Source organism: Pecten maximus, chromosome 4, assembly GCF_902652985.1.
Source record: "Pecten maximus chromosome 4, xPecMax1.1, whole genome shotgun sequence".
Classification (NCBI taxonomy): Eukaryota; Metazoa; Mollusca; class Bivalvia; order Pectinida; family Pectinidae; genus Pecten; species Pecten maximus.
The window spans coordinates 21,048,316-21,062,300 of record NC_047018.1 but is presented as its reverse complement, the minus strand read 5'-3'; the positions used below and the strand labels follow the sequence as shown (position 1 = coordinate 21,062,300).

Sequence of the window (13,985 nt, the reverse complement as noted above, 5' to 3'; positions counted from 1 at the left end):
ATCTAACACTTATTTATAAAACTAGGTAGAAACTTAATGGGTGGTAAAAGGATATAATACTATTGAGTTCTGCCTAAATGATGAAAACTTGGAATTACCGTTTGATGTTAATGATACAAACACTGCGGCATTTTTTCTGAATATGGCAGATATCATGTGTTCAGGTTTCATCAGATCAGTGATTGGTCCAGATTTTAACTATAAACACCATCCTTTATTATTGTTTGATTGCTCTGTTTCCAGGATGATGAAGATGTGCGGAGAGATCGTAGAGGGAGGCCAATTCATCTGCGAGAGAAACACACCTGCTGTTCTGGTCATGGTGACTCCAAAGTAAGTCCACTGGCTGAATCATTTAGATTCATACTGGCAAAAAAAAATAGGTTTGTATGACCGAAATGAGATGTTTTCCAAAAGATAAGACTTGTGCCACAAAATTACATTTACATTTAGAATACATTTGTTCATGTTATAGATAGTAAAAGAAATGGGGATAATAAGTTTCTCTAACAGAATTGAGTGAACCATATTTAATCTGTGTACCAGTATGTTTATAATAATGTTGTAAACAATAATTGATTGGCAAATATATTTTCATAAAAAATACTGCATTGTTTTCTTTAGCCTCACGAGGACCTTAAAAATGGTGCTTTGAAGAAGAAGATTCGAGCTTTAGAGATCAACAAGAACGAAATGCCAGCACTGAATGTAATAAAGGATCACTCCTACCAGGCAGCACGTAACCTGGACTTTGACAGCGCCAGTAATGCGAGCACTGCTACGAATGTAAGTGCCACAGCTGAAGAGGTCTCTCAGGTTCTTGGTGGCCCCACAACACGACGACAGTGGTCCGAGTGTCTCAATAAACCAGTACTGGAAGTGGTCTCTCCTGAACACCCTCCCACCTTCCGCGAAGAAAGTGATGAAAATGTAAGTCGAGACACACAAAGATAATGTTTGGTTTTGTCTTTTTTGGTTTGGACTTGTGAAAGTTAGTCATTTAGGAATAAACAAAAATGAATGTTAAGAGATAAAGGGTTTGTAGTACATACTGGCTTGGTTATGATGAGAAACATCAGTAGTAGAGAAAGAGATTCCCAGTGGCTGCTGTGTGGTAGAAAATTAAGGAAAATTGTGATACAAATTTGTGATACTTGCTAAGTCTGAGGTCAATATACATTATATATTATGTAAATGCTGTGCTACTTAGGTAGGCATTGTGTTACAACTCATTTTGAAAAACATGCAATGCATCAACATTTTGATTTTAATTCTTACAATCATATATTAACATAAGTTTCATAATAGCAAACTATTTTAATTTTATGGAAAGTAACATACACTGTAAGCTTTGGTTACTCCCAGAAAAAAAAACTGATGAAATAATTAAAACGATATTTAAATGAAAATGCATATTGTCAACAGGCTGTGGTGGTTGACATCCCAAAGAAAGTAACTAGAACCAGGGCAGCAAAAACTGCATCAAAGCGACTGAGAAACGGACAGTTGAGGAAAGAAACTCGCTCAGGTATACTTATATATATTTAAGGTTCTCTCCAATTATAATCTCACTTCTTATGAATTAAGACTTTGAAATTGACTCAAATTTGTTTGTAAAGTGGTTACATGAAGTCAACATGAAAAGAAAGCAATTTATCTACCTCAAATGAAATTTGAGATTTATTTCTAATAATTTCATCAAAACATAAATGATCACTTTCTACAATTTTATTAAGAAATCAGTTTTGAATATTCACCTTTGAAAATTTCTTGAAGCATCATTATATTGCTCATATCCAAGTTCATTTTTATCCTCATGAAACATTTCAAATATTATGGTAGTGGCAAAGAACTTTTCAAAATAATCGTCTTTAGCCTGATAATTTAAATAAAAAAATGAAGCTTAGTGGGGAAAATCTCCATTAATTAAAGAAGGTTATAGTGGTTAGCGTAAATTTCGTAACACAAAAACATTATTTTCCAACCTTTCCAGTTGGTGAAGTGAGCAGTACCCCTCCTGTGGCAGGTAACTATGGGGCACTCTACAAAGGATAAATTCCATCCAGATCATTTAAAAAGTTGAAAGTAAAAAAAAAAATTCATGTTAAAGAAACATTGAACATTTAAAGGGGGAAAAGAGTAAGCTTAATACAAAAATGAAATTGATGTTTAAACAGTCTTAATACCTGTAAATGCAGAAACGATTTGAAGGAAAGGTTATGAAGAAACATTTAATGTAATCCTGCACCTGTTATCCTCGACTGAAAGCATATATTAATTTGATTTCTAATGCCTAGGGTCAGTTCTTCAGAACTTATTGAAATGCTCTCATACATTTTCACTTCATGATTACAATAAGTTTTGAATTCCAATATTTCAAGAAATCAATGACCAGTTTACACATTCACCCCCATTAAATGGCATGGTTAACAACTGAGTCCCAGGGAATCCAATGGCACATAGAGAGGCAATGGTCTGTCGAGCAGACTGGTTTTTCCAGAAATGGCTGACCACCTTTAGAAAGCTTTCAGCCTATAATGTTATTGAGAAGTATATCATTTTTGTTCCACAGGGAGAAAGAGATCCAATCTAGGAAGCCGTGCCAGAGCCAATAAAAACAAGGAAAAGGAGAAAGTTCTTGGACTGGATAGCCTTAATCTGCTACACACACACACGCTCATGTCGACAGGTAAGTACTGATAAGTGTATCCATTTGAAAAGAGTATTCATTCTACAGACATCCTACCAATGTCTATTACAGCTCAGTATATCTATTTGATAGAGAATTCATTCTACAGACATCCTACCAATGTCTATTACAGCTCAGTTTATTTATTTGATAGAGTATTCATTCTACAGACATCCTACCCAGTATTATAGTTCAGTATATCTATTTGATAGAGTATTCATTCTACAGACAACCTACCCATGTCTATTACAGCTCAGTATATCTATTTGATAGAGTATTCATTCTACAGACAACCTACCCAGTATTTTAGTTCAGTGTTTAAACTTAATGCTATTCATTCTACAGACAACCTACCCAGTATTACAGCTCAGTTTATTTATTTGATAGAGTATTCATTCTACAGACATCCTACCAATGTCTATTACATCAATGACAGTTAATTCCTGAATTAGAGGTTTGGAAAACACAATCAATAAAGAAGTTGACAAAATGGGAACAGAAATTCCTGAAGCTATTTTAAGATTGGCTGAACACTACTCCCTCTTTGAGGAAAAGCTTCCTGAAGTATGTAAACTCCTATTACATGCTGTACAGGAAAATCTCCTACTGTCTTAATTACTGCAGTATGCTATCTGCATGGCATTGTAAAATATTTTTCGGTTGCTTATATCAATATCTTTATATTTTCTTCCTTTTTAAAAAGCTACTTTATGATTAAAAGCTACATTATGGTTGATTAATCAATGAATCCATCTGTCACAGCTGCATCTCCCGAGAGCAATGATAAGTGGAATGACAGAAGTATGGTCTCCATGTCAAATGCGTTCTTCAAGCCAAGTACTCAGGCCCAGACTGTATCATCACTGGAGACCGAACCAGCACTCCAACGTCTACTGGGTAAGTCAAATGTAAACTGCAGGCATCTATTGTGGTAAATGATAATATTTATTATTCTACTAACCAGGGGTGTAAAATGCTGAATAATTCAAAAAAAAAAAAAAAAAAAGATACTGTCAGTGTTGATCATCAGTGAAAGTTCTTATTGTTGTTTAAACTGTTTTTTTTTTGTTTTTTTGTTTTTTTTAATGATTATATCTGAAAAGAAAGTTTTGTTGTTTTGTTGACAGATTTATTCAGACATCAATACAACAAGTTCCTAACATTCATGCAGACTCCAGAGTACAAATCCAACCTGTTACTCCAGATAGATCAAGAACGGGTAAGAACAAGTACACTTCAAAAGTTATTATTAAGTTTTGTTACTGCATTCAAAATATTTTATGAAATCAGTTTGATTTAGTGGGAATTTCATTGGCAACAGTCATTGCCTACTATACATTCTCCCCTTATGTTAAAGCATCATATGGTGGCCAAATTAATCGGGTTTCACAATAAATCCAGGTTGATAACACGCTCCTTAGATCCACTCTTGGGACTTTGACAAGACCGACCTACATAGCAGCACCGCAGTGTGGGCCCAGTATTGTTTTGTCCAGCAACTTTGTTGGTTGTATGTCGAGAGTGATTGAGTCATTGGCGTGTGACAGTAATATACCTTAGTCGAGGGTCCAACACAGACACACTGTCTGAATTGGGCACTATGTAGTGTGACTGTCTGACCCTTGGCTTGGACATATTTGTTATCAGGTCGGAACATCAATGTAGTAGAATTTTCTTTTTTTTGTGTTTTTGGCCATTGCTGCATTTACGCTTTGGGATCTCTCCTCAGATTTATATGGAAAATTTATTTTCATATGTACTTGATTGTTATACTACAACTTATGTATTTCTCAATAGTTATGTATTCATATGGTTTTGTGTATTGATCTATTTTTATTGCGTTTTTATTTTAAAATGTATCCGATGGCTGTATATCATTTTGTCTCGGTGCTCTCGGTGACCTAACATGTGTGTACAGAGAAAGCTTGTTTTTGTGTAGGAGAAGCAGTCCTGTTTAAAGTCAAGAGTGGCATACCTAGAGAAGCAAATTTATGGCCTACAGAAAGATAGTGTTGGACAACTGAAGGCACGGATGAGTGAAGTATGTTCCTACAACCTGGATAGTGAAATTTTTCAGAAACTTTCCACGCCCAAAGGTCAACAAAACTAGTGAATAATAAGGTCCCAACCCCCTATAAACCTGATGAGTGGAGCAAAAATGGTCTAATTGACCAATATATCGAAAATCTTCATAGATGGAATGGTCTTAAGGTTCTTCACCAGAATTGTGAATTTCATGACTCTGGGATCTTGCATTTCTCCCTGGATATTTTTTTTTATGTTGAATTGCAATTGGAAATAATTCCAACTTTGTCAGAATTATCAGTATGGGAGGTGAGCCCCATGCGCCTATTTTTTTTTTTTTTTTTTTTTTAACATGATTGATATTTTATAACCTTGAAATACCAGTGACAGGTCACAAAAAGCATATTTTTCATGTCCTAGAAATATTTTATCCAACTTTTATGACAACTACCAGAGCGTAGCATTAGATATCTACTTTGTTTTTTATACATCGATTCCAACAGTTCACAGTTGGACTCGACTAATAGATCCACTTTATTTCCCAGCTTGGCATAGATACGGATTGTCCCTCTGATTTCCTCACCAAGGCCAAGTCAATAGTCCAAGAACACAAAGAACTGGAGGGTCAGATGGGAACTCTGAAAGGCCAGGTTGCTTCTTTAGAGGCAGAGCAACGCAAATTGGTAAGCTTGTTTGTTACTTTTGTATAAGGGCTATTCCATTAAAACACCTATCTGACCCCAGGACTCCATAATTAATTGTCCATGGTTGGGTTTCCTACCTTTCTATCACATATAAAGGAAATTATCCAAAGAAATTCTATAGGTGGTGCCCCTAAACAAAACTGGAGTCCTGGGGTGGGGTAGATATTTTATTGGAATAGCCCTAAGCATGCAAGTTTTTTCTGGAGTGTAAAACACATTTCCAGTATATAAAGATGTTCAGTCTTCCCAGAGTATTGGACAGTTCAAGCTAAGATAAGTCCCAATACAAAGTGTTCGGCAAGCTAGGTCTGTTGGGAGTGTTGAGACGGGAAAAGTCATAAGATATCTAAGAGTTACAGCAGAATGATTGGAGAATGATAAACTTTTGTTTTGCAGACTTGCGTTAAACATATACGCTGTAGTGTTGGCTGTGTCATTTATGATATAATTCAAATGTTATTGAATTTTATAATTTTCTTTCATAAATAGATAAAATTTCTTTCTCTATTGCATATGCCATAAAATTATTGTAAACCTATTTGATATTTCCAATAAAATGATATGAAATCATCAAAGAAATGAAGTTGTGTGTCCAATATTGTGGAATTTACCTTTTGATGAGGATATTGGTAAGTGTTTGTTTGAATAATCATGGTGACAATCTTTTTACAGGTGGAAATTCAACAGCAAGTTTTGCTGGAGAAGACTGGTGGAATAAATGGGAAAAAGGTATGTTCAGAAATGTTAAATTATGAATTAACCATGTTCTGTGTATCTTGTTACTTTCCAATGATGTAAGCAAGAAAAAATGAGTTCTGAAATCTACACATTTCAGATCATTGTATTTGTAAATGATGTTAATTAACGAGGAGATTGTTGAGGGAAAATTGCATCACCACATTAATATTATTAGTAGATACGGTAGGCAAACTGTAAATATGTAATTTCTCTTTTGTTCACATGAAGGCATCCACAGTGATTGACATAACGTTAAATTTCAGAGAAATTTAGATAAAAAAAAGAAGAAGAAAAACAAAACTTTAGTCCATTTCGTTTCTTTGTGATGAAATCTCTTTAAAATATATATGTTTGTTGCTTTAAAAAAGTGAAGGCTATTCAGTAAAATATCTTTCAAACAGGAAGACCGTAGGTTTTGCACCTCAGGAACCTATTAAAAAGATTTATTAAAACATTGGCGTAGAATAAGCTGCATTTTCACCAGTATTCACCAGAAATAAAATTTCGTTTTTCCTGTAGTCCTTCTGTGGTATATTTTACTGGAGTAGCCTTGGTGATCTATTAAGAAATAAGAATATATTAAGAAATTGTATTACACTTACTTTTAAAATGTCAAAAATGTGTGACTTTATGCTGTAGTCCATATTAATGGTATTTGTCCTCTGATTTTATAGAATGGATTCCACAAATCTACAATGCAAGAGAATATTTTGAAAGAAATCAATGTTTCCTATGCCCAAAAGAAGAACATGATTCACAAAGTACAGGAGCTGGAGGTAAACTTGTCTGATGTACACCAGCATAAGCTGGCCAGAGAGGACGATGATATTAAAGGTGATGACAGCCCATCTCAGGACTCTGGCATCAGCCTAACACCAACTGTTCCCCCTCCCCAGTCACCCGATGAGGCAGCTACAACCGACAATATGTCAGGGAAGCCTTTAGGCTCTTATTTTCAATCAACAGCTGACAAATCTCAGGACCAATCCAGCGTTTCAGCCGACACCAAGCATACGAAGATTGTTACTGGTGCTATGGGCGGCATCAGACTGATGTCGTCGTGTAACAACTCTCTCGATCACAAACCCTTAGTTAAAGACTCAGGTTCTATAGGAGGTAGTGCTAGTTCTCATGAAAACCATTCCAGTGTAAAATCATTGCCATATGTGTCATCATCGTCATCATCTTCGTCATTATCAGCCCCAACATGTAAATCCAGTGAGGGATACAATCCTGGGGCACTGTCTATACGAATCCTTCTGGAGGCTAGCGGGGAGCAGGTGCGCCAACGAAATAGGGGTGAGATAGCTTCTAGACTAGCTGGATACAAGTCAGGTGTGGTCAAGGATCTTAATCAAGACTCGGTTGTGAAGTTAGAGAATGGGAGAATGAAGAAGGAGACCAAACCTGGTCAAGTGATCGACCAGACTGTTAATACATCACAGTCCTTACAATTAACGGACAGTAATCAGGGTAATGTGTTAATGACCCATAACAAGAAGGTCAAACTGCCAAATGGGGTCAAGTCATCTCCAAAAGGTGTAGCTCTGGAGGCGAATAGACCCACCCTCCCAGTCAGTATACCACTAGACCATCAACAGAAGGAACAGTTACGCCAGAAAATTCTCAATCGAACGGGACCCAGCAAACATGAGACAGGTGATGTGACAAGTCAGGTGTCAAAGCAGTCAAGTAAGACAGAGCATGATGCTGGGTTTTACTCGCCCATCAGTCGGCCCAGTAGCCGTGGCAGCACTACAGAGTCGGCGGATGAGCCCGGATGTGATGCCACTGCCAATCACTCATTCAGTCCTGCCACAGCCTCGAACAGTCCCCGAGGGCCAGGGTTCAACTCTTCAAGACACAGGGCCGAATCTAAACCCAAAACAACTGGTCGCACTTCTGTAAATAATACTTTTGTAGATAATACAGCCAGTCAGGCCAAGTCGAACAATCCATTGCATGGTAGAGGTCAAAGGGTGCACACTGATCAACAAAAATTTAACTTAGCAGAGGCTTTGCTTCAAATGTCAGAAGTTAGGAATGTCAACAAACCAGTATCCCCTCGACAGCCTTCCACAGCCCCTAGTGTATCGCCAAAGTGTGTAGACAATTCTAAGTCACCTAAAATGCGGTACACTCTGGAGAGCTATCAGGCTGTAGACAGGAAACGACTGAAACGGAAGAAAGTGGAAATGCTTGGAAATGAGAGTAAAAAGATGGCCTTGTCCTCAAATGTTGGGAATTATGCACCTTCTCATGGGATTTTGGACAGTATGTTGGGTCACACTTCAGGAATAAGTTCTTTCTCATCTCCTGACTCTGGGAAATCCACACCACTTGTACAGAGTCCATTGTTCCCAACAGCTCGGCCAAAACACAAAAGTATGTATGAAAATCTACCCACTGTTGTAGAAAATTTGTAAAAGAGGCTTTTATAATTCGATTAGTCATGTTGTTCAGAAAAATGATTACAGATTATAATAATAATATGTACTGATAATTTCCATTATTCTTTGTATAAAAAAACATAATATCTGGGGGATTTTCATGAAGAATCTGTCTCTATATGATGAAAACTTGGAATTACCGTTTGAATACTATGATAAGACAACTGCGGCAATATTTTCTGATTGAGACAAAATGAATATATAGATTTTTTTTATATAACTTTCTTATCGATTTTCATCAATATTCATATACTCAGGTTAATTAATGAAGTGAATCACATTGTATTCATCATAGTTAAATATTTATTAAATAGTTTTAACTATCATTTAAACTGAATTGACATTTTTGTTACTATTAATTTTGTGAAAAAGAATTATTGTATGGAGTAAAAAAATTAAAATACCAAGCTAAATAATTGATTGTTTTGTCTTTTCTGCAGGTCATTTAAATCTTCAAAATGTCAGTGTTAAAGATTCACCAAGTAAGAATTGGCAAGCTCAGATTAGCAGTGGTTTTGATGCCTTGGTTGCTTTAGCTTCATCCGAATTAGATAAAAATCGTGAAATTCGCAGGAAAAGTTTAGAAGGACAAAGTCCTAGTCCACGAAAATCTTCAGTGATGCCATCTAAGCAACATATCTCTCTAAGGGACTCATTGCGAAGGGAGAGTGATAAAAGGCGGGGTCCAAAAACCCCACCTGGGTCTCCACCCAGAAATAAACGTGGTCCAAGAACTCCTCCAGGATCCCCACATTCACAGAAAAAGGGAATCAAAAGTCGGAGAAATAATAGTTATAGTTCAAGTCGTAGCCGAAGTTGTAGTCTTTCCAGAACTTCTAGTCAAACACGGAGCAGCAGGAGCAGCTCCCGTAGTAGCAGTTACTCCAGCAGTAGAAGCAGGAGTCGATCTCGGAGCTCGTCATCGAGTCGGAGTTCTGGGAGTGGGCGCCACAGAAACACTAAAGTAAATGTGAAGAAGGCTAGTGAAACCATAAACAAATCCGTGGTATCTCACCCTGTGATGAACTCCAGCATGAAACCAGTGACCCAGCAATACTCAGGAAATAACAGTACAAGTGTGCCAAAACAGCCTGCACCTCTAGCTAGCAATGCTGTGACTGGCACAGTGATGAACAGTACAAACTATTGTGTTTTGAATAATGGTACCTCGTTTGGGGGAGGTATGATGCTGATGACCAACAACCAGCTTCAAACGGGTACCACCACATCTGGTATTCCACAGCAACCCATGACCAATCAAATGCCAATAATTCCTTCATCTATACCTAGTAATTTGGTTGTGTTGTCGTTCACTCCACAGAACAATGGGATGAACAATCAGATAATTGGGGGTCCTACAGCCACTCTTCAGACTAGTTCCATGAACCAACCTGTACCCCAGGCCCAGATACCTAATCTCTCTGAACAGTTAAAACAATGTGCTAAACAGCCTCCTCCACCCCCACCAAACAACGACAATACTCAGAAGGGATTGACCCTACAGCCAGCAGCACAAAATATCCACTACACAAATGCAGGGCCAGTGTTTGTTTCCACAGCTCCAAACTTCAGTCTGCCTGACCTCAGCAGACCACCGCCCAATATGGCCCTGAAGCCACCCAACTCAAGTCTTCCAGGGGGTGGGAGTGTGGTGACTAATCCAACAGGCCAGCTACAGATGTGTGCAGGTGGGGCAGGGCAGCCTGCCACGCCCGTCTTCACCATCAATCACCGTCCCCCTTCCATAACCCCCACTCCTATAAGGCCCCGATCTGATCTACCTCCCAGGCCAATGACCACATTCAATGAACGGCCTTTTACACCAGGCAATGCAGGCAATATACCCGACTTCACTCGACCACCAGTCAATCTGCAGCCAAGACTGCCTTCTCCTGCTAAAGGCCCACACCCACAGCAGGGACCCAGGCCGCAACAGAATCAACCAGCCAATTTCCGTGGGCCCGTACAAATCCGTCCAGCTATATCCAACCAAACTGGTCCTAGGTTAGATGCCTCAGCCACGAGGTTCCAGGGCTATACCACCCTACAGCCCAACCAGCAGACTAGCAACATCAGGCTGGGACTGTTTACTAACCAGGGTGGACCCAGGCAGCAGTTCACGGGTGGACAGCAAAGTGAGTACCCTATCAGGAACCATTTGCTAAAAAAGTTGATAGTTTAGGGTAAAATGAAGAGCAAATATATGTATTGTTAGCTAATATTTTAGGGGGTAATGATAGTTCAGTCAGTAAAACTTCAGATTCTGCTGCCTCAGGTAAAGATTTTAGATGTATTGTTTGATCCCAACCGAAGACAGTTTGTGTTTTCTTAAGAAGCCGAGATACTGTGCTGTTATGTTGTGTAAGACTGGGCCTTCTGTGTTCAGTTAATTAGGTAGTCACCAGCTACCGGGGTAATATAGGGAGATGCAGCCTCAAGTAAACCCAGCAAACAAACCCAACATCTTATATAGCAAACAAACCCAACATCTTATATAGCAAACAAACCTAACATCTTATATAGCAAACAGACCCAACATCTTATATAGCAAACAGACCCAACATCTTATATAGCAAACAAACCCAACATCTTATATAGCAAACAGACCCAACATCTTATATAGCAAACAGACCCAACATCTTATATAGCAAACAAACCCAAAATCTTATATAGCAAACAAACCCAACATCTTATATAGCAAACAGACCCAACATCTTATATAGCAAACAGACCCAACATCTTATATAGCAAACAAACCCAAAATCTTATATAGCAAACAAACCCAACATCTTATATAGCAGGGGATAAGGACATTTTTTTCTTTAACAATTTATAAATCAAATTAGGGAGGGCCACTTACTTGGAAGTTTAGATTTTCTGATAATCACAGCAAATAAGACGTCCTTTTAAGATTTCCTTATTAAAGGTAGAATTACCTGAATCACAAATTTGTAGATTCAATATACATTGCTTTATACACATACATAAATATAGACAAATCATTAATGATTATGCTACAAGGCATACAAGCAATGTTGAGTTGAAATCTAGAATGCATTTTCCTGGGCATATACAAATATTTGCCTGATGACAAGGAAAAACCATAGTCTTTGTTTTCAAAATTAGCAACTAAAATACAGTAACCTACTGTTAAAAAATGGTTTGTTGGAATTTAAACGATAGCTGTAGCAGAAAAATTCTTGACAATTTACTCTAGATAAATGAAAGCTTTTACAATGTTTTATGGTTGCCTATGTTTATGTTATAACATCTTTGTTTTACAGATTGGCAAATGTGATAAAGGAAAGATAACTCGAGACCTTGACCCTGTCAGTGATGACCTTTACCAGGTCATATGTCAGTACTGCAGCAGCGACTGGAAATGGCTTACCAACAAGGGAGACAATTGTACACACAATTTACATCTACATGGAATTTGTTATTAAGCCCGACTTTTACCAGCACACTATTGCATACTTTCAAATTTGAAATAATTTATGTACGAGAGCTTTCCAGATTCATGTAACTTTCTTGGTGTAAAAACAGATCTATGCTTATAATGTGCATATTCTTGTCCAGGCCAGTGAACAATGGATAAATGAGCACTTAGTGATTTTTTTCGCACAAAAAGTTATTACCATTACAACTGTCAATCAGAACTCACATCATCTACTTATTACGGTATGTACCTCATTTAACTAATCTGCACCCAGGATCACAACGTGGCTGGAATTCATTCCCAATTTAGTTTCAATGCAATAACTAAATATGATTAGACATTGTATGATACATTCTTGTGTTGTAATATATACATTTTTCTCTAAACACATGGATTTTTAGGAGAAATGTTTCTTTTGTATCTTTTTGAAATTTGAACTGACAACCGATGATCCTAGTACCAGGTCAATACTGTATAACATGAAATGTCTTTGTGTTTTCTTTTAATTTGTGGTTTGGAGCTTTCAAATTATTCCATAGGTACAAACTTTCATATCAGTTCATACAACAATAACACAACAATATTATAATATTTATCGTATATAAAATTGGTATTCCAAAGCAACCACAAAAACAAAGAAAGCTTACACACAAAGAACATTTCACGTTATACAGTACTATTGAAAAGTAGATTGATTATATCACACGATTGAAGAGACATTTTCTGTGTACTAATGAACGACTAATACCATTTGTTATAGTTAACAAGATAGTGATGTACAAGGGTAAACAATACTATTCTTATAAAATATATCATTTAATGCTTTGTTGGCACCGGTTATTTGTACCCCTGAATCGGTGAAACAGACATTGATCTTCAATGTCTTAGACTCTTAGTCATTGCATCTTTGTGAAACAAGATACAGATGTCTGTAAAAAAAGTATATGTATGTAAAACTGAGGAATGATTGGGTATCTGAAAGAATTCTAGGAAACCAGTGAATGTCTGAATTGTACTTATAGTGCCAGTATCAGAGGAAAATAAGAACGCGATGCATGTGTCTCTGCATGATTGATTATTTCAAATTGGTGAAATGAATATAAGGAATGTCTGAACTATGTTAGTGTTGATTTACAAGGATACATACCAACTCAGAATTAGGCTGTAGTCAGCTAAGTTGATCAAAGCTTGTGTTGATATTGAAGGGAAACGAATTTCAGGTAGTCTAAGCAAGATTTTCTTTTTTAATTGATTGCTCAAAATTAGAAATCAGCACCGTTAAAACTTAAGCATTAAGAGAAACTGAGTGATAGCTGTAATATATCAGTGTGGTATGACAACTTCAGAAATGAGATTATCAATGGAAAATATTGATTGACATTCCCGGTGTATTTTTAGCCCACCATCATCAGATGGTGGGCTATTCAAATCGCCCTGCGTCCGTGGTCCGTCGTCCGTCCCTCCGTCCGTCCCTCCCTCCGTCCGTCCGTCCGTCCGTAAACAATTCTTGTTATCGCTAATCCTCAGAAAGTACTGAAGGGATCTTTCTCAAATTTCATATGTAGGTTCCCCTTGGTGCGTAGTTATGCATATTGCATTTTGGGACCGATCGGAAAACAACATGGCCGACAGGCAGCCATCTTGGATTTTGACCATTGAAGTTTGTTATCGCTATTTCTGAGAAAGTACTGAAGGGATCTTTCTCAAATTTCATATGTAGGTTCCCCTTGGTGCGTAGTTATGCATATTGCATTTTGGGACCGATCGGAAAACAACATGGCCGACAGGCAGCCATCTTGGATTTTGACCATTGAAGTTTGTTATCGCTATTTCTGAGAAAGTACTGAAGGGATCTTTCTCAAATTTCATATGTAGGTTCCCCTTGGTGCCTAGTTATGCATATTGCAATTTGAGACCGATCGGAAAACAACATGGCCGAC

General features: G+C 37.4%; 1 protein-coding gene and 1 non-coding gene across 5 annotated transcripts in view; both read left to right on the top strand.

The window, feature by feature from the left end:
• Nucleotides 1–13,434, top strand: part of LOC117325477 (histone-lysine N-methyltransferase, H3 lysine-79 specific-like) — a 31,384-nt gene extending 17,950 nt beyond the window's left edge. For 2 of the 4 annotated variants that reach the window (XM_033881699.1, XM_033881698.1), the window contains exons 13-25: nt 244–333; nt 625–930; nt 1,426–1,528; nt 1,994–2,026; nt 2,573–2,689; nt 3,452–3,586; nt 3,817–3,908; nt 4,629–4,730; nt 5,242–5,397; nt 6,091–6,147; nt 6,831–8,541; nt 9,047–10,741; nt 11,891–13,434. In XM_033881699.1, the coding sequence (XP_033737590.1) occupies nt 244–333; nt 625–930; nt 1,426–1,528; nt 1,994–2,026; nt 2,573–2,689; nt 3,452–3,586; nt 3,817–3,908; nt 4,629–4,730; nt 5,242–5,397; nt 6,091–6,147; nt 6,831–8,541; nt 9,047–10,741; nt 11,891–11,904 (4,611 nt within the window). In that variant the 3' untranslated portion in view covers nt 11,905–13,434. The remainder of the gene's footprint in view (nt 1–243; nt 334–624; nt 931–1,425; nt 1,529–1,993; nt 2,027–2,572; nt 2,690–3,451; nt 3,587–3,816; nt 3,909–4,628; nt 4,731–5,241; nt 5,398–6,090; nt 6,148–6,830; nt 8,542–9,046; nt 10,742–11,890) is intronic. The other 2 variants (XM_033881700.1, XM_033881701.1) reach the window with 2 other exon arrangements.
• Nucleotides 4,097–4,325, top strand: LOC117326637. Its single transcript, XR_004532487.1, has one exon. It is a non-coding gene; the product is annotated as a small nucleolar RNA SNORA53 (small nucleolar RNA).
• Nucleotides 13,435–13,985: the final 551 nt, after the last annotated feature.